Here is a 24,509-nt window from a genome sequence, read left to right as displayed (position 1 = left end):
TGATAAAACGTTAAAATGGCCACTATTGTGAAACCATTTATATAATCGTCATTATAATAACGGTTTCTAATAGAGCCAAAACTTGCGAACAACCACACATTGGCCGCTTAATAGCTCAAATGAAACAAGGTAGAATAATGCATAGAATCGTGTTTACAGAAATGCTCAAATATGAATAATATAGTTATGAAAATATCGTTTAAAATATAAACGAAATTTTTTAGCGAAATTGAGGTTTTGAAAGTATTGCTCAAATTGTTATTGAATAGTTGCCATTTGGTCACGAAAATCAAAACACAAAATGAAATCTCATGTGCACAATATTGTCATCGAAACATCTCATCAAACGAAAAGAAAATCGCAATAATTGTGAGACTCGAATTAATGTCGAAATATGTAAATCGCATAGCGTAAAATAGAATAAAATTGAAAATGAGGTCTTAAGTAAGGCTGTTTTATTGTTTCTAAGAAATGTATATAATAGCAAGGCATCGCGGTAACGGATAGCCAGAGAAACATTTAAATCATTACTGAATGTAAATCTTGTAACCCCAAATTGTTAAAGGAAATTTTGCATACATGAAGTTGTTGTGATGAAAAATATTTATGAAATGATGCTTGCAATAATAAGAGGTAATAGTTCGCGTAAATCGTTATCGAACGAAAATTTGTGTAACAATATAAAGTATTTATAAATCCGTCCCAAAAGATTTGTAAAGCCATGATCGTTGCGTTTATGCATAATGATGAAAATTGTAACTTGTTATTGAATAAACCTCACGTTCAACATTCAAAATGAGACCTCGTATTTATAAAGTCTTCATGAGATTTATCACTTTAGGTGACAATATTTAAAATCTTGAAATCACACATATTATCGTTTAATAACTATTGAAAACAAATCCTCATAATAGAATTTTGTTGTCATGGCAATATTAAATTTTTTTTTCAAAGATGGTTTATAATATATGGACATAATATGTAAATCGTAAATCTTGAAAGAATTTATAATCTACAATTTGAACATATGAGGTTGTTATAAATACACTATTTGTATATACATACATAAAAAAAATTAACGTGCTAAACGCGAGAATCAAGTAGAGTAATTAAAGATACAAGTAGAGTAATTATGTAATTACATCATAGAATAATTACATAATTACTCTACTTGTATATATAATTACTCTACTTGATTCTCACGTTTAGCACATTAATTTCATTTGCATATTAACCTTCCTATAATATATATATATATATATATATATATATATATATATATATATATATATATATATATTCCTTTTTTTAAATTATATCGAAGAAATCGCAATGAACAAAATTTGTAAATAAAATCGTTGTGAAATCAAAATGAGGAAATTTATAGAAATTTTACCATATAAAATCAAGATATAAAAGAATTATTCACAATAAGAAATAACATTCATAAATGAGAACTTGTGATGAGAATTAATACGGCGAAGTAAAAGGAAAAATTGTTTAAATCCTTGAGATTTGTAAATAATGTCTTAAGATTTAAAGGCGGAAAAATCGCGCATGAACCACCATGACTTGATATTCCGACACTAAAAACCTTTTTACAAAAAAAAATACCTTGTTGGAGTCTAAACGTGTGCACGTACCACCGCGTCTTTTTCATGTTTTTGACTCAAATAACGATTGTAACAAATATAATAAATCGGAATACAACGTCATGTCAAAACACTAGTCCACGAACCACCGTGGTTCTATTGTTTTAACACCGAAAAATTAGGATAGCGACCGGAACGCTCACATTCGACAACTTAAAGTGGTCATCTCATATGAGACAATCTTTAAGGAGATTTGAAACAACGGGATCCAAGTTAAGCTCGTGATCCATAAAACACAATAAAAACTAATGCTTTTGGCGTTTTAAGGTAAGGATACCTTGGAGTACTATGAAAGTGTGTGTATGTGTATATTTATGATTTGATGAAATAAATAAGTATATAAATAAACAAGTGTAATGAACAATCAAGTAGAGTAAACACGTATAAGGACCCAAAAGCAAATACTATACTAGGTCGTTACGTCTAACCACCTATACTATAGTCTTATGGCTCTGATACCAATCTGTCACACCCCGACCAAAGGCGGCGGAACATGCCGGGTGCAACCGATTGCCCAAAAACACAAGACACTATTTAAAGTGACACTATTTAATCAACTCATTTTATTTAATAAAATAAACAAACAACACATCTCGTTCATACAAAACAAATTGAATACAAGTAAACATATATATATATATATATATATATATATATTATTCGTTTTGCTAATATCCTAATAGTCTTGGTAACGTTTTTCGTCAAGTCCTCAAGTCAACAAAAGTCAAACCTATAACATTGCATAAAATAAAGTTTGTCAACACAAAGGTTGGTGAGCAATTTCATGGTTTTTTAACAATATGTATATAATAAGAAATTACACAATCTTGTGTATGAAACAATAAATAAAAGCAACAACTTGGATAAAAATGAGATCGCTAACACATTAGCGACACCTGCCATAAGAGAATACCAGATGGTTCAGAATTTTTATATGAGGTCGTTAATAAGAATACATTAACAGCACCGTGCTATAAGAGAATACCAGATAGTTCATGGATTTATGAATCAACCTTCCAAAAGCGGTAAACACATAAGCATATAAGCATGTAAGCATAGAACACCAAATCGAGCATTTATTTAAGTAAACTATACAATAAAGTTTGTGGTTTAAGACTCAAGTATAAAACATTTAGTTTGAATAAGTATGCAATATCACCCCCAAAACGAAAGATGGAAAACGGGGTATGAAAGTACTCACGTTCAAGTAGTAAACTTGAAAGATGGATGATTTGAAGATTAACCAGAACAACGGGTTTAACGTATGAATCCTATATAAAAGAAAGTCTTGGATTAAAATTTTGTCTTGAAGGTTTTTAATAAATACATGTTGAGAAAAATAAACAGTTAAAGTTCAAGGTTTAAAATGTAACTATTTAGGAATTTGTAATAATGACCCTTTAAAAATGTATGTTTGCTCGAATCCGGGTTAAAGTATCAAACCTTAATATTTACTTAACCTGTGTTAAGTAATAAGGTGGGTGAAAATGCAAGAATGCAAGTTCCTTTGGAATAAAGATACCAAAACGGGTCTTTAACGAGTGTTCGGGTTGTTGGTTCGGGTCTTGGTAATTGGTCAAACCCAAAGTCAACTTTCCAAAATAATGAATGTCATGAGATAACTCAATAAAACTTATTAAGACTTATCCAAGTATGTAGTTCAATTGTTTTAGAACTAACAACGCACGTTAAACGGGTGTTCGGTTTTGTCGGTCCAAACTTTGTTATGAGATCAAGTTAGACCCAACATTTCCAAGTACTAAAGAAAATAATTAAAATTCGTTTGTAAACTATTTTTAAAGAAATATACAAGTCTTGATAGCTAAAAACACACTTGTGTGTCTTAATGTAAGGCCCCGTTCCCGGTAGCCCTACTTTAGCGTCGGATTTACTCATAAACACAGTTCTACAAATCATAGTTTATTAAAACTTTCGCGGAATATAAAACTTTAACTGTTTATTACAAAACATGTAATATTTCTTTAAAACTATAACATAAAAACATCATATTACCATTTCTTCTATCTTCATATGCCAGTCATTCAATCCATGCCATGTGCCATCCTCATGCTAACTCTCTGGTCAAATCACCTGCGTGCATACTAAAAGTCAGCTACGTTGAGTGAGTTCTAGTTAATCAAGCAACTTGTCATACAACCGCTACAAGCATTTATATACGTGTTCGAAGGCACATAATCCACTGTCTAACATGTTACTGCTTAACCACTTAATTACCCCTACAGCTTAGCCACTTAATTACCCCTACAGCTTAGCCACTTAATTACTCCTACAGCTTAGCCACTTATGCCACATTATGCCACTTTAATAACGAATCACCTAATTCCACTTTAATAACGAATCACGTTATGCCACTTTGCCACTTTAATAACGAATAACGTTATGCCACTTTGCCACTCTAACACTCTTACTAGACCCCTATCCACTTCTATCACACTCTACTTCTACTTGTCAACAGCACACTTTATACCATTACATAATTTACATAGTAAGCAAGTCACATAATAGCAATCATACACATTAATAACCACTTGACAGTCACTAACCTTGGCAATACGTGCAATATCCAAAGATCGTTCACGCAACGGAAAGCATTGTATATTAGCTACTTGTATAATATCTATAGCATACACTTACCACTTAAGGTAACTGTATTCACACTTCACATCGATTATGCACATAGCCCCGAAAACATAACAAGGAAATGAGGCTAGAAACTCACCTGAACTCGGTTACTTATTCTGCTAGTGGTCATTCCTTCTCGAGCTGTGCGTGACTACTGTTAAATAATTGCAATATTAAACACTACTCTAGCCACTCTCATTGCTACTTAATTAGTCTTACACGTCTAAGCCGGTTTTACTTTGTTGAATCATTACCCAGTTAGTTAAATCGTTATTCATTAACCTTTATAGGTATCTTTCATCAATTATCAAAGTCCAAGGGCTATTAAGTAATTATCTCATTCTTTTCTAAGTCCACGGGCCATTCTGTCAGTCTTCCAAACTTCTAGTTCGTTATTCAGAACCCAGCTGGATTTGTTATCTTAACATAGCGAACTAGTGAATAACGAATCACCTGATTCGTTATTTTAACATAACGAACTGGGCGAGTGACGAATCACTTGATTCGTTATCTTTACTTATCATAACGAATTGGCTTTAACGAATGATCATAACGAACTGCATAACGAATTAAGTCTAGTTCGTTGTTTTTCCTTAACGAATCATCATAACGAATTAACACGCGAATTTCTTAACGAATGAGACTAGTTCGTTAATGTTCGGTAATGAATTAGGGTTAGGGTTCATCAGATGTCATATGTCACATCAAAACATTCCTTGATGTGACTTAACCTCCGGCGCCGCGCTTGCCGAAAAACGTATTCCAGCTTCGTTTTCATCGTTTTTCGTCCCGTTCGATCTAGATCTGAGCTAGGGTGACCCCTATGCTCATCTTAGGTTCGGTTTATACCCGATTCCACCCGGATCTCGTGACTTTAATGGTTTAACGGTATCGGCTCGTCGTTTCGTGACTCAATCTAACGGGTTTGAGTTCAAACAACATCATACTATCATTACCTCGGGTCGGAAATCGGTTCTCCTTCTTCTCCTTCTTCTTCTTGTTGGTTTCGGCATAGAGAGAGAGAGAGTAGGATGAGAGAGAGCTAGTGTGTGTTTTGGTAGTGTATGGAATATGTGAAATGAAAGGATTAAAGGGTGATTTAAGGCTTAAATATTATGGATCATGGGCTTGAGCCCATGGTCCATCTTCCTTCCTTATTAACCCAAGTCCATAACCCATATCCATTACCCAACACTAGCCCGACCCATACTAACTCCTACTTTATTTATTATTTCTCCGCTAACCCGAGTAAACTTTCTCACCAATAATAATTAATATAATTAATATTATTTATTAGAAATTTTGGGATGTTAGAAGTCTTCCCCCCTTAAAGAGGTTTCGTCCCCGAAACCTAACTTGTCCCTTGTAAGAGGAACACTCCTTATATTCACACGCTTTATTGAATCTCCTTCGCTTTATTGTTTATCCTTCTTACTCCTGACTTGCAGTTATCGAGTGATGTTCATGGGCTTTAGCTATTCGAGGTAGCTTTTCCATGAGGCCCTCGATGTACCAAGTCTCGTCTTTCCAATGGGGCTTGGTTTCGTACTATCTAACACTATCGTCTAAAACAACATTTTATCATAACATAATAATCATTCATCACCCAACTCAGTATATTACACATCATAGATAAGCATAAGTTTTAAACCTTAACACAAAACAAGTTCTTAGGCAATCAAAATTAAAACAAAATAAAACTATTGCATAAGCAATTATTCCTTCATCGAGCGCTCCCTTCTGGCAGTTTTCCCTTGGCCTAAGTTCATATCCCCTTCGCACCTCCCGCCTTCGTCCCCTTGCACTCCCTTGCCATGTGCTCTGTTTTACCGCATTTGAAACATTTTGGGCGATTGGGGCATTCTCGAGAGAAATGTCCACTCTTTCCGCACCGATAGCATTTATCTGACCCAGTCCTGCATTCTCCCAGGTGCATTTTTCTGCACACCTTGCATGTTTCCTTGGCCTTCACCTTTGGTGTCTTCTTCTCCGCATACTCCACGACATCTGCAGATATTTTGGTTCCTTTCATTCCTCCCTTAGTATCATTACCTTTCTCACCGTCTTCCATTGCCCTCTCAGTGGTCCTTTCTTGGCTCCCAGCAAACTTTCCAGGACGAAATTTCTTTGCTGCAGCCGCTACAACGTAAGAAATGGCAAATTAAACAAAATGATCCAGCTGATACCCTTCATCGCTGCTTGGTCCTTGCAGAGTTTCACTTTTCTCCCTTCTCGTGGTAGTAACTGGTTCTTCAGAAGGTTCCCGGACAACACCTGGCCCACAAGGACGTCCAGTGTGACCTCACTTACCAACAAACCTTCTTGCTCCAGCCATCGTATTCTAAATGGAAAAACACAAACGTCATCACTCTAGGAATTATTTAGCACATGATTCGTAAAGTAAGTAGTTAATGACAGTGGCCAAGCGTAATTAACTATTTGAATTACTCCTCAGGTTCTACATACTTCCTTTTATGATTTCACTTGTGCTAGTTTCTACTTCTAAACTGTTAATCAATCAAACAATCAATAAATCCTATCCCTATCCTGCATATATCATTTCTTTAACAATTAAACGAACATCTTTATTCATTATTTAACATGATTTACCGTTTCTGAGCTCTCTTGTGTGACACGTGGCTATCTTGAACTAGCATCTTCTTTCTTTTCTTATTTAAATCCAATTTTCTGTTCGAGTCTAAGCATGTAAGACGCTTAAATCTCTCAAACTTTGCTCTGATACCAACTTGTAAGGCCCCGTTCCCGGTAGCTCTAATTTAGCGTCGGATTTACTCATAAACACAGTTCTACAAATCAGAGTTTATTAAAATTTTTGATGAAAATAAAACTTTAACTGTTTATTACAAAACATGTAAATCTTTCTTTAAAACTATAACAAAAAAACATCATATTTAAAACACCATTTCTTCTATCTTCAGATGCCAGCCATTAATCCATGCCATGTGCCATCCTCATGCTAATTCTCTGGTCAAATCACCTGCGTGCATACTAAAAGTCAGCTACGCTGAGTGAGTTCTAGTTAATCAAGCAACTTGTCATACAACCACTACAGGCATTTATATACGTGTCTGAAGGCACATAATCCACTTTCTAACCTGCTACTGCTTAACCACTTAATTAGCCCTACAGCTTAGCCACTTATATACCCCTACAGCTTAGCCACTTAATTACCCCTACAGCTTAGCCACTTAATTACTCCTACAGCTAGCCACTTATGCCACTTTATGACACTTTAATAACGAATCACGTTATGCCACTTTAATAACGAATAACGTTATGCCACTTTGCCACTTTAATAACGAATAACTTTATGCCACTTTGCCACTCTAACACTCTTGGTATACCCCTATCCACTTCTATCACACTCTACTTCTACTTGTCTACAATACACTTTATACCATAACATAATTTACATAGTAAGCAAGTCACATAATAGCAATCATACACACTAATAACCACTTGACAATCACTAACCTTGGCGATACGTGCAATATCCGAAGATCGTTCACGCACCGGCAAACATTATATATTAGCTATTTGTATAACATCTAAAGCATACACTTACCACTTAAGGTAAGTGTATTCACACTTCACATAGAGGATGCACATAGCCCCAAAAACATAACAAGGAAATGGGGCTAGAAACTCACCTGAACACGGTTACATCTTCTGCTACTGGTCATTCCTTCTCGAGCTGTGCGCGACTAACTGTTAAATAATTGAAATATTAAATACTACTCTAGCCACTCTCATTTCTACTTAATTAGTCTTACACGTCTAAGCCAGTTTTACTTTGTTGAATCATTACTCGGTTAGTTAAATCGTTACTCGTTACCCTTTATAGGTATCTTTCATCAATTATCAAAGTCCAAGGGCTATTAAGTAATTATCTCATTCTTTTCTAAGTCCAGGGGCCATTCTGTCAGTCTTCCAAACTTCTAGTTCGTTATTTAAAACCCAGCTGGATTCATTATCTTAACATAGCGAACTGGTGAATAACGAATCATCTGATTCGTTATTTTAACATAACGAACTGGGCGAGTAACGAATCACTTGATTCGTTATCTTGACTTATCATAACGAATTGGCTTTAAAGAATGATCATAACGAACTGCATAACGAATTAAGGCTAGTTCGTTGTTTTTCCTTAACGAATCATCATAACGAATTAACACGCGAATTGCTTAACGTACGAGACTAGTTCGTTAATGTTCCGTAACGAATTAGGGTTAGGGTTCTTCAGATGTCATATGTCACATCAGAACATTCCTTGATGTGACTTAACCTCCAGCGCCGCCTTTCCGGTGCCGCACTTGTCGGAAAAACGGGCGGTTGCCGGAAAAACGTATTCCAGCACCGTTTTCACCGTTTTTCGTCCCGTTCGATCCAGATATGAGCTAGGGTGACCCCTAAGCTCATCTTAGGTTCAGTTTATACCCGATTACACCTGGATCTCGTGACTTTAATGGTTTAACGGTGTCGGCTCGTCGTTTCCTTACTCAATCTAACGGGTTTGAGTTCAAACAACATCATACTATCATTACCTCGGGTCGGAAATCGGTTATCCTTCTTCTTCTTCTTGGTTTCGGCTTAGAGAGAGAGAGAGAGAGTAGGATGAGAGAGAGCTAAGTGTGTGTTTTGGTGGTGTATGGAATATGTGAAATGAAAGAATTAAAGGGTGATTTAAGGTTTAAATATTATGGATCATGGGCTTGAGCCCATGGTCCATCTTCCTTCCTTATTAACCCAAGTACATAACCCATATCCATTACCCAACATTAGCCCCACCCATACTAACTCCTACTTTATTTATTATTTCTCCGCTAACCCGAGTAAACTTTCTCACCAATAATAATTAATATAATTAATATTATTTTTTAGAAATTTTGGGATGTTACACTTAAGCGAGTAAAAATTGGATTGGTTCGGTTTCCATCTCACAACAAGTTCATAGATGGTTTCCACATGCCCAAATATCATAGATCTTGTATAAAAATGTACAAATGAAAATACTTAAGTTTTACAACCAAAAAGTCAACAACAAGTCTTTTAAACAAAAGTTTAGTTTGGTTCGGTTTCCATCTCACAACTAGTTCATAGATGGTTTGCACATACCCAAGACTTGTAAATATGACAAACAACTAAAATGAGCAGAATTTAAGCAAGATTAATATGTATAAACAAGTTATATAGATATTATATATATATCAAGAACACGAAGTCCTCCATGAAGCCTTGCCTTACAAGGTCTGAAACCTCACTGACCAGGATCGGAGAAGCAACTACCAAAGGTAACAAGGGGTGTATATTATATATATGTTGTGCCTCCATAAAAAAGTATTGATAAGATCATATGAACTAATTAGAATGAAAAACTAAACTCAGTTTGACTTTTGGAAGTCAAACACTCAAAAACACAAAAAATACCAACCTTGAATCATTGATGTTTGAAAGAGTTTTTGGAGTATGAGCATGTGTAAAAAGAAGGAGATTGTGGTGTATATATAGGGTACGTATAAGGGTCAAATATGGCTGTGAGACACAAGAGTTTTCTTGTAAAAAGGGTCAAGACAAGACACAAAATAACAAAAAAACGGATTGTTGCAGGTCTGAGTCTGCCACCCACGACCCCCTGCCCCTTGGTGGCCGCGCGATGCGGCGCCTCCTAGGGGTGGGGTTGGTCCAGCTCGTTTAGTGTGGTTCGTTATGCATCCGGAAGTTTGTTTTTGATGTATTTTGCTCGTTTTAAGGGCGTTTTCGAATCCGTAAAAGGGGTTTTCAAAATAAAAAAATGAGAATAATTTGGTAACATAAAAATCCAATATTTTATATATTTGAAATGTTTCAGGATATAAATCGTGTCGATTTAAGTGATAAATGAATACAAATAGCACCCGAAATTGACGAATGTCATAGTGGCCATCACGCGTGATGGTGAATTAGCGTGATGGCCATCACGTGTTGGAAACCAAGAAATTGTACCGTTGAGGGGGGGATTTAATAAAAAAAATAAAATTAAACAATATAAATAAACAACCATTTCAATCCAACTCAAAACACTCTCAATCTTCCACTTCGTTCAAAACAAAAAAATATGGAATTTCTGAACAACTTGGTTCCCTTGGACACTGATAGATCTACGTCTTCGGACGATGACATTGCCGAATGGTTCCCGTTGTTATATAACGAACTTGAAGGCCCGAGCCGTCCAAAGAAAAAAATGGTGGATCGTGATCGTATACATGCCCACAATGTGCTAATAAACGAGTATTTTATGGAGGAGCCGAAATACAATGATGAGACGTTTAGGGAACGCATCGATTGTACACATATCGAATGGAAGAATTGTCCACGTGAGTTTCGAGAGGCGTATGTTAGCGGTGATATCAGATGATCGACCATCTCACTTGAAGCAGTTGCGTCAAATGATTTATGGATTCGGCATTCTTATTTTGGTGTTCCCGGCTCAAACAACGACATCACTGTTCTGTACACATCACCGTTGTTTCAGAGCGTAACAGAAGGTACCGCACCTTTCTGTCCGTATTTTGTCAATGAGAGATATTACAGATGTGGCTACTATCTTTTCGATGGTATCTACCCGCAATGGTCTGTTTTTGTGAAAGCCTTTCCGTTTCCTGTCGAGGATAATGAAAAAACGTTCAAGAAGTTGCAAAAATCGGCAGGAAAAGATGTCGAGAGAGCTTTCGATGTTTTAAAGGGTAGATGGTGCATACTTAGTCGACCGGTTCGTGCAATGAAAAAACCCACGATCTCTAGCTACGTGTATGCACGCATCATGTTACACAATATGTTTATAAAAGAAGATGGACGTGCAATTTCTCCAGATTGGGTACCTGATCCTCCTACTCAAGTTCCCGTTCCTGAAGATGTGCAATTAGACTTGCGGGATGAGAATATTCACCATCGGTTGAGATGAGATCTAGTTGAAGTTATAGGTTCTTTAGGTTTGGAATTTCCGGATTCAGACGAGCAGTAAACTATTTATTGTAACGTTTATTTTTAAGTTTTAATATGTTCTAGTAAAATATTGTTTTTATTTTTTAAGTAAAAAAAAAACCCATCACACCACATCACCACCACCATTAAATTCCATCATTAGTGACGGATTTGATTGGGATGAGGTGTCACCATCCCATTGGGTGTGATGGGTGATGAATAGATATTTTTTCGTTTCCTTTTTATAGTTTTACTTTATTAATGGAAAACAATAACAAATATGACATTGTCCAACTGTTAAGGAGGGCCTGGGCCTTTCTCACACCACATGTGGGTGATAACTTCTATGGTTATTGGTAATGCAATTACTCTAGCTATACAAACAATTGTGCTAGTTATGACTAGAGTAATTGCGATACTTATAACTAGACTACTTTTACTTGGTTTTTGGCTGAAATGAGAGCTTTGATTGGCTCACAGAGAGGGTTGTTTTGTACAATTCTCACAATAAATTGAATTTGATCCATAAAAGAATGAAATATGATTGATAATTTATGTAAAATGACAGAAATCCATGGCAGAAATAGAAGCAAGGGCATCAGAAAATGTAGCAGAGGCCTGTGCAGCAACGCCTTCTGTTAGAAACTATGTGCTTACATCTTCTCTATTGACCTGCATATATATGGAGAGACACTTCCAATGGCAACAGCAACCTCTCTCCAGTAGTAGATCACAATAGCCGGAGTCATGAATCCTTTTGCAGTAGCAAAAAGGTAACAAATTAACTCTACCTACTTTTTGTATCTTATCTATATTATATTGTATCATCATACTGATAATATAATATTGCACTATATTCTATGTTATACATTATAACCCTACAATGATGTTGATGATATAAAAGAGGAAATCTTAATTTCTCTTATTTGTAAGTGGTTACTTGAAACTCATTTAATAAACGAACGAGTTCAAGCCTAAACGAATCAACTATATATTCATGTGATAATTATTTGATAACAAATTAGATCGATAAACAATAATATGAACACACAATAATATGGAAACGATTTCTTTATTAAATCTGAATGTGTTTGTGATGTTTACGATCAACCAAGGAGGGGTATTTATACCCTCCGGTGACGGTTATTGCCGGAGACGGTTATCCGACGGTTACTTCGGCAAGGATTCGATATTTACAATCTTTACACAAACTATCATCTAATTACATTTATGGCACTAAACTATACTAACGGTATTTTCTAATAAACTTAACAGGGTCGATGATTAACTAACAATCACCCCCTTAATCTCAATCTTGTATTGCGAGGTCCTTGACACCTAGTAGTTCGCGCATCTCCATGAACTTGATTCTTGGCAATGCCTTCGTTAGTATATCTGCCTTCTGTTCCTCGCCACAAATGTGCTCCACTTCGATTTGTTGCTTCTCCACGCATTCTCGTATGAAGTGGTATTTTGTACTTATATGTTTGCTTCGTCCGTGAAACACTGGATTTTTCATCAATGCTATCGTTGACCTGTTATCCACATACAGTGTCACTTTCTCTTGCTTCCAACTAGTCAAGTCTTCTAACAATCCTTTTAACCATAAGGCTTGACATGCAGCTGAGGCGGCTGCCATGAATTCAGCTTCACAAGATGATAGTTTGTTTTCTGAGTATTCCATGCAATCGGAGCATCACAGAAATAAAATACAGTTCTAGTTGTGCTCTTTCCATCATCAATGTCCATGTTATAGCTGCTATCACTATAACCCTTCAATACTTTTCTGCCTCCTTTCTTGTACTGAATTCCATACTCGATTGTACCTCTTACATATCGTAGTAAGTGTTTCACGACTTTCATGTGAGCTACTTTTGGCGAGTGCATAAACCGGCTTGCATATCCTACTGCAAAGTTGATGCCTGGTCTTGTATGAGTTAGATACCTTAGACATCCTATCAGCTTTCGGAATTCCGTTGCATTTGCTTCAGCTCCTTCTACATTCTTTGATAATTTTAGACCTGCTTCCATCGGGTATCGCGTAGGATTACATTCTAACATCCCAGCGTCCTTTAATAGCTTCTTTGCATAACCCGATTGCTTTAACGTCACCCCTTCTTCATTTTGTAGTACTTAGATCCCTAGATAGTACTTTAGTTCTCCAAGATAAATCATTTCAAATGATTTCTTCATTTGCTGTTTGAATTTTGAGATATCTTCTTTATCGTTTTCTGTTACGATTAAGTCATCAACATAGACGCCTACTATTAACTTTCTTTTTCCCTTTTCACGTGTATACACTGCTGCTTCTCTTGGACATTTCTTGAAACCAAGGTCCTTTAAAATATTATTTAATTTAATATTCCAAGCTCGTGGTGCTTGACGTAGTCCATATAATGCTTTTATTATCTTGTAGACCTTGTTTTCAGCTCCTGGTTTCACGAAACCTTCAGGTTTTTCTACATATACTTCTTCGTTTAATTCACCATGTAAGAATGCTGTCTTGACGTTGAGGTGATGAATAGTCCATCCTTCATGTGCAGCTAGTGCAAGTAGTAATCGAACGGTTTCGATTCTAGTTACTAGTGCAAATACTTCTTCATAGTCAATACCATGTCTTTGTACGTATCCTTTTGCGACAAGGCGTGCTTTATATTTTGTTACTTCACCTTTCGCATCTTTCTTCAGCTTAAATACCCATTTCAAACCAATGGGCTTGTGTCCACTAGGTAGGTTGGTCAGTGTCCATGTTTTATTCTTTTCTATCGAATCTAACTCGTCTTTCATTGCCTTTTCCCATGCATTATTTCCAGTCGCTTCTATGTAATTCATTGGTTCTTCGTGCATCAATAGGAGTTCATTTCCATACATGTCAACTCCTTGAATTATAAAATCTCCATGCTCGTCCATGGCTGGAGCTCTTTCATATATTTCGGCCAAATTACGTAGACCTTGAATTGGTGTGTCATCTACGTTAGGGTCTATCTCTTCACTTTCAGTGTTTTCATTTACTGATTCATTTTGCGAAAACACAGGAGATTCATCTTGACTTGGACTGGATGAGTTAGAGTCTGTTGAGGGTGTATTTTCCCTATTGACCGTGATCCTTGGATTGGTGGGGTACTTGGGGTTTCTGGTTCATCGGGATCTTCCCCATATGTCTCATCTTGATTATCATTGGTTGTGGTTAATTCTCCTTCAACCACAAAGTCTACCCATTCGGGTCCTTCATCGGCGTTTGTGAGATGATTCTTCCAATCCCATGCCTTGTTTTCTTCAAATTCCACATCGCGGCTCACCATTACTTTATTTGTATTGGGTTATATAACCGATATGCTTTACTTCCTGGTTCGGTACCCAAATAAATGGTTCTTTCACTTTGATCATCAAGTTTCCTTAAATTTACTGTAGGAATCTTTGCGTGAGCCACACAGCCGAACACTCTCAAGTGTTTCAAATTCGGCTTTCGCCCTGACATTGCTTCATATGGTGCTATGTTATCGAGGGCCTTTGTTGGTGTGCGATTTAGCACATACACCGCATGTCTCACTCCTTCACCCCAAAAGTTTTGTGGGACATTCATACCTTTTAGTAGGCACCGTCTAGTTCCGATCACGGTTCTGTTCTTGCGTTCTACCACTCCATTCTGCTGTGGAGTGTAAGGGGCTGTGAGTTGTCGTAGTATACCATTTCTTTCACAAAATGTCTTGAACTCTTTCGAGGTAAACTCTCCTCCTCTGTCGGTTCTTAAGGTCTTAATCTTATGACCTGTTTCAACTTCAACTACTTCTTTTAACTTAACGAAAAAGTTCAATGCTTCATCCTTAGACTTTATGATATATGCCCACATGTATCAAGAGTAATCATACACCAATAAAAACACATATTTGTTACCGGATTGTGTTGTTGGTGAGATTGGGCCACATAGGTCGCCTTAGACTAATTCGAGTGGTCGCTTTGCTCGAAATTGTGTTTGAGCTGAAAATGAGTGTCGTATTTGTTTTCCAGCTAGACATATATCACATACATGTGGCTGATGGGTAAAATCTGGCACACACTGGCCATATTTTTCTTAACAATCATTTTAACGAACTCGAATCCAATGTGTCCGAGTCTTGCATGACACAACATTGACGTCTCGTTTGCTTTTGTAAGAAAACACATTGATTTCCCGTATCAAGCTTTACTTTGTAGAGACGATTTTGTGATCTTTCCACCTTCATCAGGAGATCACCAGAGTCATCATATATCCATAAAAACTCATTCTTTATTCGTATATCACACCCATATTCAGTAGCTTGTCCTAAGCTCAAAATGTTATTTCGAAGATCGGGTATGTAATATACGTCGGTGATAGTCTTTTCTTCACCGTTATTGCAATTTACTCGTATTGAGCCTTTTCCTCTTATCTCCACATGCGAGCCGTCTCCGAATTTTACTTCTCCATTAATGTCTTCATTTAATTCATAGAAATGAGATTTAATGCCTGTCATATGGTTGCTTGCTCCGTTGTCTAAGTACCATATATCTTTATTGCTTGGCTTGGCTTCGGATTTTCTTGGTGTTATCTTTTCTTCATTGAGGAAAATTGCATCTTCCTGTTTGGAGCTACAACTAGCTAACAAGAGAGTTTTTATTACTTGTTCAGTTTGAACAATATTGGCTTCTTCTTTATTCTTGGACTTTTGATACTCAGATGCGTAATGACCAAGTTCATTACATTGGTAACACTTTATTTGACTTTTGTCTTTATACTTTGACTGGTCCTTTCGATCATTTGACGATGATCCTTGACCTCCACGGTCTTGTATAAATGGCTTTCCATGCCCAAGGCTCTTTCCACGGCTGTTGTAATTATTACGATTTTGTCCTTGCTTAGGACGATGACCAGCTTGTTGTATATACTTTCCTTGTGCGAGTAAACAACAGTTTACTATCCTTCATACTCGAATCTTCTTTTCCTTTGATTCGTTCTTCATATGCTTTAAGTCTCCCTATGGCTTCTTCCAACTTCATGTTGTCACATCGTAGCATTGTTCGATTGTTGCAACGATATGAATAAAACGATCTGGCATGGAGTCAAGGAGTTTCCTGACCATGTTAGATTCATCAATTGTTGCGCCAAGCGTTACGGCTTTGGAGACTAGCCCGTTTAATTTTCCCGAGAAATTATCGATGGTTTCTCCATCTTTCATCTTTAATGACTCAAACTCAGCCCTTACAGTTGAGAGTCGTGCCTTTTTTACTCTTTCGACACCCATATTCCTTACTTTGATTGCTTCCAATATTTCTGTAGCTTTCGTATATTGAGCTACTTGTAGTACCACGTCTTCTGGCAGTGCTTGATAAAGGTAGGCTATTGCCATATTGTTCCTTTTTTGGTCAACAACTTTTCCTTCTTCTGGTTCAATGGCCTCTCATAATCCATTTTTTATTGCCCATATTGTATAGTTCGTGGAATTTAATATGGGACATTGAAACGATAACGACGTGTTATCCCTTGGGTGGTTGGGTTGGCTATTCTGACTTGTCGAGGTTTCTTGTCCGTCTGACATCGTGCGATATTTTCTTTAATCGCTATAAACGGGTCGGCTTGCTATCGGTTCTTCGATGCAAAATTCAAACTAAACAAAACTTTCCTTTTTAAGATTTTCAAAGTAATTTTAATTTTCCAAATTTTGAAAATTAAAATTTTTTCAATATCTTAAAAAAATTTACGTTGTTTTGTTTTTTTTATTCAAAGTTAAACAAAATTATTTTGTTTTAATAAAAGCCTTTTTGACCTTTCATTTTCTCACACACGTTTCCACAAAAAACACACAGGGACTCCGTCCTTTTCTTTTCTCCTTCACCGGCGATGTACTACGACGTTTCTTCTCTGGTTCCACAAGCCTCTATCTCCGGATTAAAGACTCGCTCGTATAGCGATTATACCCTCGTCCTTTTGATTCAACCACAACACGGTTTTGATGGTGTTAGCAACAAACCGTAACCCTCAGGGCTAGACGATCTGGGTTTTGCAATCTGCAATCTGATGAAATTCACAGTCCTTCGGAATTTCGATTTGGAACCGGTAAGCGCTATTCTTTATTAACAATTTTAGGGTTAGTAAAATTGATCAAGAAACACTCATTCTTCTTCTTGTTTCTGCCTGCGCTCTGATACCAATTTGATAACAAATTGGATTGATAAACAATAATATGAACACACAATAATATGGAAACGATTTCTTTATTAAATCTGAATGTGTTTGTGATGTTTACAATCAACCAAGGAGGGGTATTTATACCCTCCGGTGACGGTTATTGCCGGAGACGGTTATCCGACGGTTACTCCGGCAAGGGTTCGATATTTACAATCTTTACACAAACTATCATCTAATTACATTTATGGCACTAAACTATACTAACGGTATTTTCTAATAAACTTAACAGGGTCGATGATTAACTAACATTATTATTGCATATAAAATTAAGATAAACATAATTAAATAGTATATACAGCGTTGAATATATGAATTATAATCGTGAATGCATGTAAAAATAACTATAAATATATATAAATGAAATAAGTATATGATCAATAACAATTAAGTAGCTAAACCTAAACTTAAAACTCATGAGCCGAACTTGAACTTTAAACTAGCCGAGCTTTATATAGCTTAAACTAATTACTCGGACTCGACTCAACTCGTTTGCATCCATACAAGTGCGTTACTAGACATTACATATTTGCTTTCTTAAAATGAAAATATTATATCATCTTTATTCCTATGCATGATTATCATCCTAATATGATTGTCACACATGGTAAAATGAAAGTCCAGATGAGTAAAGAGAAAAATATGTTGACGCATGCCATCATCCGCCTACGTACGACGGATGACTTTTTATATGTTTTAAAACATAATTAATAAAACACTACATTTTACATGAAAACATGTCTAAAATAGTTTACTTGAGATATTACAGTTATGGTATGCATTAGGAAAGTTAAAAGCCGAACTGGTATCATGTCGGATAGCCGAGGAAAAGGGGTTGAAGTTGACCACGATATGCTCGGACCTTATCACCGGCCCTCGTTACTTCTGCACAAATCCATCATCCGCTATTGCATACCTCAAAGGTGTTTTTTTAGCCTTTTATTGTCTGAAAAATGCTTCAAATATTTGAGATATCATAACTAACAATAATGAGAATATGTAGGTGGTCAAGATATGTATGCACACGGTTTACTGGCAACAGTTGATGTTAATAAATTAGTTGATGCACATGTAAAAGTATACGAGGAAATGAACAAAAGTGGTGGTGGACGGTACGTTTGTTTTGACAACGTTGTTGGTAGCCCCGACGAGGTTCAAAGACTAGAACAAGAAACTGGAGTTCACATAAACACGGGTGCTCATGATGGTACATTTAGATTTGAGTTGTCAAATAGAAAGCTTGATAGATTAATGTCCCAAATGCATAGATGTATGAGTGTAAGTTAGCGCCTTGGTTGTTATATTTTTATGTTGGATAAAATGTGGGTTTACCATGTATATGAGTGTTGTAACATGAAAACCGACATTCTGGACATCAAATTTTGGTTTTGTATCTAACAAGTTGAGAGTTTACCATGTTTTCATTTTTCTCACTCGATCTAGATCTTGATGTATTAGACTATGATTCTAGGAGATCACTTTGAAATTAACTTTCTATTTAAGTTTGGAGTTCTTGGTCATTGTGATGTGTTACGCCTGTGGCGAAGGCTTTATACCATCTCATAGACGCATGACTCAAGTCTTGATCACCACCGACTTTTACAAGGTCACACATCTTTGTATTACTCTCATCTTACTGGAGTTTTGTGCAACTAACAATTCATCATTAATTCTTTTAGATACTACAAAATAACACATTCATCAAAATGATTAATGTGATAAACTGATAATCATAGTTCTAATTATCAGAATGGTGAAAATCATTGTTTTCAATGAATGTTTAACTTATAGATTCACACATAATTCATGTGAGGACTGTCTTCGATTTTGAATTGTTAAGTTTTTTAACTTCAAACTACACACAACAATGCAAAAGGTTTATGTTAGGCTTTTTGACATCATAGTTCTAATTATCAGAATGGTGAAAACCTTCGAATACACATTGAGTTTATGCATGCTTGTAAATGGCTATATTACTATATGACAAACTACTTTGCACACAAAAACACTCTAAACAAACTTTAATAAAGTGTGTAAATGTACGTTTTCATTGCAACCCTATCTTTCAAGCTATTAAGTGATATATAGCAAATTAAATACACGAGTTTATTCAGTCCTTCCATCCATCTGGCATAATGTGAATTAAACTTCATAACTTTTTTTTTTTTTTTGAAAATATTGATCCTTTTATATATAACACAAACCGAACTACATCTGGATAATGTGTAAGCGAGCAACAAGCTGCGCCGCTATCCCCTTTTGAATCGCAAAGCCTATTCTACTAAATATAAATCCTTGGTTCCTCGGGCTCTGCGAGTCACTGTGGACCACCTTCTGTACCCGCTCCAAGAAGCGAACCGCCTCAGGAGCTAGGGATCCAAAAGTGTCGAAGGCAAATGGAATGAACACGTGCTGATTCTCCAAACACGATGTCTCATGCTTAGAAACCTTCATAGACTCCGCTCTCAAAACCGCCTGTCCCGGTACGAAGCCACTGTCTCTCAGCCCCACAAACGGGGACACCCCAGTGAGGTCAACACACGCATGCTTACATGAGAACATCCGCAAGACGCAGGGTAGATCTTCCCTCACGCGGATCAGTAAAAAAGTTAACAGGTGCCTCTTTCTTGGCTGAGATCCCGGCACGTCTAAGCACATCCCATAACACATCTCTAACCCAGTCATGACGATACTTGAATCCCGGCAATCCTTACAGTGGAGAGCATGCTCACCGAATCTATCCAAGCAAGCTTTTTTACAAATGGGGCATAATTCATCTGGAGGGAAAAGGGGAATCATAAGCCGGTATTTAAGGAAGGCTCTGTATTCAACTGCCGACATCCGTTGCCCAAGACCTTCAATGGGCACAACAGTCAAAAAATCCTGGACATGAGCCCCCTTGAGACAAGTTAAAACTGCTTTTTGTCTATAAATAGTTTATTCCCAAAATAATCTATGAAAAGTTGAGATGTTGCAAAAAAAAAATGGTTCTAATAAAAATAAGTTTTGTTTTCTAGGTTATGATAAGTCAAATGCATATCAAAATGATTCAGTTTTGTCCAATATTGTAGAGTATCAAAAGTTACCATTTATTCATAAAACAATATTCAAGTTATACATACAATTCAATTTTTAAGTCATCTCTCCTACGATAGTTAGGTTAGCCAGAGTGTACAGTTTAAACAACACAAAATGTTGTTGATAAATGTCATAAAAATGCATAACAAAAAATGTTGTTGACAAATGTCATAAAAATACATTTGTAGAAGCTAAAACTTTATTTGGGGCATTCCAAAGCGAGAATCATACAACTAGACCAAATGCCCACATTGATCCAACAGTTGACATTTATTCATAAAAAAATATTCAAGCAATTAATACATGCAATTCAATCTTTACGGCTTACACAGCTGCATACCAATATGAAAATGCAGCTACTGAAGCAGCCACTGCCACAACAATACCAGAAGCTGCATACCACATATAAACAGGTTTCTTCAAGCCGCCACCACTAGCAGTCATTGACGACTGATTCTGGCTCACCGCCATCACAAACCCCACACCCGCCCTCTCGAGCTCACCCAAGTCCAAAACAACCGGTTTAACCCGAATCACTTTCTCTATAGCCACATACTCTTCATCCTTTCCACCTTCAAGAAAGCACCCAACCAACTTCTGATCATTAACCCAGTACGCGCCAAATTCACCCTCCGAAAAATCACCAAAATGAACCACTTCTCCAACATTATCCCCATAAAACCGCCAAGATAACGACAACGTCCTCGAGTAAAAGAACGTCAAGTAATCAAAATCTGTCTCGGTTCTTGGTTCCATGATCACACACACCGCTTGCTTGGCGGTTTTCCTAGCGGCGTCAACATGCTCGACCCTTCGGGTGTCTTTATAGAGCTTAATGGGAAACGATGCAATGTCTCCAACTGCATAAACCGAGGGGCTACTTGTCTGCATTCGGTTGTTGACTTTGATCCCTCCATTTTCAAAAGTTAGTTGGTTTTCGAATAGGCCCGTGTTGGGGCGGCCCCCGATCCCGACAACGACCCTGTCAGCGTGAAGGTATCGCCCGTCCTTAAGATTAGCTCCTGTAACCTGTTTATTTCAATCCATTTTAACGAGTCAAAGTTAGAGGTCGGGTTGACAAGCCCATATTATTTATTATATGTGTCAAAAATATAAATCCAACACTTAAACCAGTTAATCAAAGTGCACGTGTCAAACAGGTTGACGTACTAAATGGGTTAAACACGTTTACCTTACTAACTGTTGAATAAACAGCTCAGCTCAACCAAACACTACCCATTTTTTAAACAAGTTAATTTGGTATATATGCCGACTCAAAATCTGATTATCTTAAACGGGTTGGATACTTAGACATGGCAACGCAATTGAGATTTACCTTCCCTTTTGAGTCAAAAACTAAAGATGACAAGCTTGTGCCTTTAATAAAATTCACCCCTTTCGACGCGTAGAAATCTTCATAATAACGCGCTATTTGGGGAGTAAATAATCGACCCACTGCAGAAAAGTAGTTTAAAATTATTATCAAATCTTATTATGACCCTTAATACTAGGGGTGTTCAAGGGTCAATGACTACAGTAAAACAATAAAACCATAATCCATAAATTCAAACAAAAGTTGGTGTTTAAGCCTTTACGGGTTTTGGTTCTTTTGATTTTTGGTACATGCAAAATCGAAAACCAGAAATTTGGCTTACGAACAAACATAAAACCAAAGCATCGGTTGTTTTGGTTCATTTATGTCCGTTATTTCGATAAGTTATATATGTCGTGAAAGGTTTCACGCACATCCCTACCTAAAGTGAAGCCTCTATTATCTAAATTATAAATCAGTGAATATGATTACTATAACAAATAATTTGTTTAAAAGTGGTTACTACAATGCTGGCCTGGAAACACCATTGAAACATTGATCTTGTTCATCACCAAAGAAGCAGCACATTCCATTCCAATATAACCGCCTCCAACTACGATCGCGGTCCCACCCGTACACATTCTCATCGTGTTCACGAGTTTGGTTGCGTCAGCTAGATCGCGCAGATAACATAAATTCTCAGCATTTGACCCGTTTATACCAATATCTTCAAGTTTCAATGCCTAAAAGGAAATCATATAAATAACTCACTACTCATGTTAATGAACTAATATAAGTCATTGTCATATTATATACTTACCCGAGCACCGGTTGCAATGATGAGACATTTGTAGGTGATGGTTTCTCCAGTTGCTGTTAATAGCGTCTTAAGCTTTATATTAACAGATGTAACTCGGGTTCCGAAGATCAATTCAGTTCCTGACGAATGTTTAGAATAATAATAATAATCCATAGCTTCAACATAACTTACACTTGAGTGATAATTAATTAACGTATAATCAAGATCCTAGCTAGAACATTTACGTACCGTGTTCGGTGTACCAGTTTGGTGTTAACCTCTCTTCATTGGCGCCTACACACGTAGAACATTTTCTGTCCTTTTTTTCTCACAAAGTTATTTAACAATTATTTACACTTTTTACACGTTAAAATCTATATGATAAAATATAAACAAAACTTTGAATTTTCTTAAGAATAACTTGGAACTAGGACATCTGATGGCTTGGTTTATGAGTCATTTTTTTCGTGGCTTATACTTGTTAATCCTGATTGTTCTTTTAAACAATTTTGATGTATCAGTTTTAGGTTTTTTTAAAAAATTCACACTTTTATTTACATTATAATTTTAGAGGGACTTCAATAATGCGTAAGTTATCATGAGACTTAGAAGTCAAAATATTTTCCCTGAGGATTTTTAACTAATATGTATTAGACAAATTGAAAATAAATAATCCTATCTTTTATGTATTGATCAATAATAATCTTATCTTTAAAAATACCTATCACGGTTCAACCTTCGACCATTTTCTCTCAATGAACATCCGTTAAAAAACGCTTAACGCCGTTAAGCGTTTTTCTGAATTTCAAACCGATGTTTTAGGACTTTCGATCGAAAGAAAAATACGAGTCGACTAATGTAAAACTTATCTCGAAACGGTGATTCAAATTACTTGATTTTTGTTAACTGGAAATTCAAATACCCGAATTGAACAACTGTTTCATCGTTGGATCACCGTTTCGTAATTAAGTTTATATCAGTCTACTCATATCATTCTTCCAATCAAAAACCCTAAAACATTAGTTTGAAATTCTGAAGAAAAATAATGAAGTTAAGTGTTTTTAACGGAGATGCAAATTAAAAGGTTGGACCATTGACATAAATTTTTGAATGTGAGATTATTATCAGCCAATACACAAAATGTGAGCTTAATTATTTTTAATTTGCCTATAGGCCTAGGTAGAGGTGCACAAAAAAACAGGTTCCGGACCCGACTCGGTGGAACCGACCCGAAACCGGTTCCAGTTCCTACCCAGTGGACCCAATACCCGGGTTGGGTATTTTAATACCTGAAAACTCTACCCGGTTCTCCATTTTTCTCCAAAAATATGGTCGTACCTGGTTCCTACAAGAAATAACCGATTCTGCTAGTTATTTTACATTAAATGCCCGCAACTAAAATAGATCCTTTTGAACCGGTTCCAACGGTAATATAGCCGTTTTATAGCCGTTGGAACCAATTTTTGAGGTCCAAAATCTATATGAGTTGAATTCTAATCAAATGTTTTACCACCAAACTCAAAAACATTAAAAAAAACTACATGGTTTACACTCGTTTTACAATCCCGACTTACCTGCACCTCCATTTTTTTCACGTCCACCATTTATTACTATGGCAAGCACCAACAAGGCCAACAAGAAGGCTTCTACATTCGTTTTTATTGACCCGGTTCGTGTTAAATAGGACCCCGATGTTGTGCGGGTTGTCCCACATAATAGCAACGAAGAGGTATGGCGGAATTGAGATTTGGTTGAGTTGATCAATGGTGACCTTAAGGCCCGTTGCAAATTTTGTGGCACTTTCTTATAGCAAGATTCTAACTCTACTTTAAAAAATCACAT

At 36.5% G+C, this 24,509-nt stretch overlaps 1 protein-coding gene and 1 pseudogene across 2 annotated transcripts in view; one reads left to right on the top strand and one right to left on the bottom strand.

Annotated features, from left to right (window-relative positions):
* The window catches only part of LOC143624120 (cinnamoyl-CoA reductase-like SNL6), a 34,395-nt pseudogene extending 15,403 nt beyond the window's left edge, over positions 1–18,992 (top strand). Inside the window, exons 2-4 of the transcript XR_013152038.1 lie at positions 11,845–12,049; positions 18,248–18,401; positions 18,482–18,992. The product of XR_013152038.1 is annotated as a cinnamoyl-CoA reductase-like SNL6 (transcript). The remainder of the gene's footprint in view (positions 1–11,844; positions 12,050–18,247; positions 18,402–18,481) is intronic.
* Positions 18,993–20,880: 1,888 nt separating this feature from the next.
* LOC143624105 (monodehydroascorbate reductase 4, peroxisomal-like) lies at positions 20,881–24,253 on the bottom strand. Its single transcript, XM_077094845.1, has 6 exons — positions 24,242–24,253; positions 22,917–22,986; positions 22,689–22,807; positions 22,392–22,611; positions 21,893–22,011; positions 20,881–21,585 (listed from the first exon to the last, which is right to left on the bottom strand). Exons 1-6 carry the CDS (start codon positions 24,251–24,253, stop codon positions 20,881–20,883), a joined length of 1,245 nt encoding a protein of 414 aa, XP_076950960.1.
* Positions 24,254–24,509: the final 256 nt, after the last annotated feature.

This window comes from Bidens hawaiensis, unplaced genomic scaffold (assembly GCF_021521415.1).
Source record: "Bidens hawaiensis isolate Kalapana, Puna unplaced genomic scaffold, B.hawaiensis_p1.1 tig00003654_1, whole genome shotgun sequence".
Classification (NCBI taxonomy): Eukaryota; Viridiplantae; Streptophyta; class Magnoliopsida; order Asterales; family Asteraceae; genus Bidens; species Bidens hawaiensis.
The sequence above is the reverse complement of the archived record's forward strand: the minus strand, read 5'-3'. Positions and strand labels throughout refer to the sequence as shown.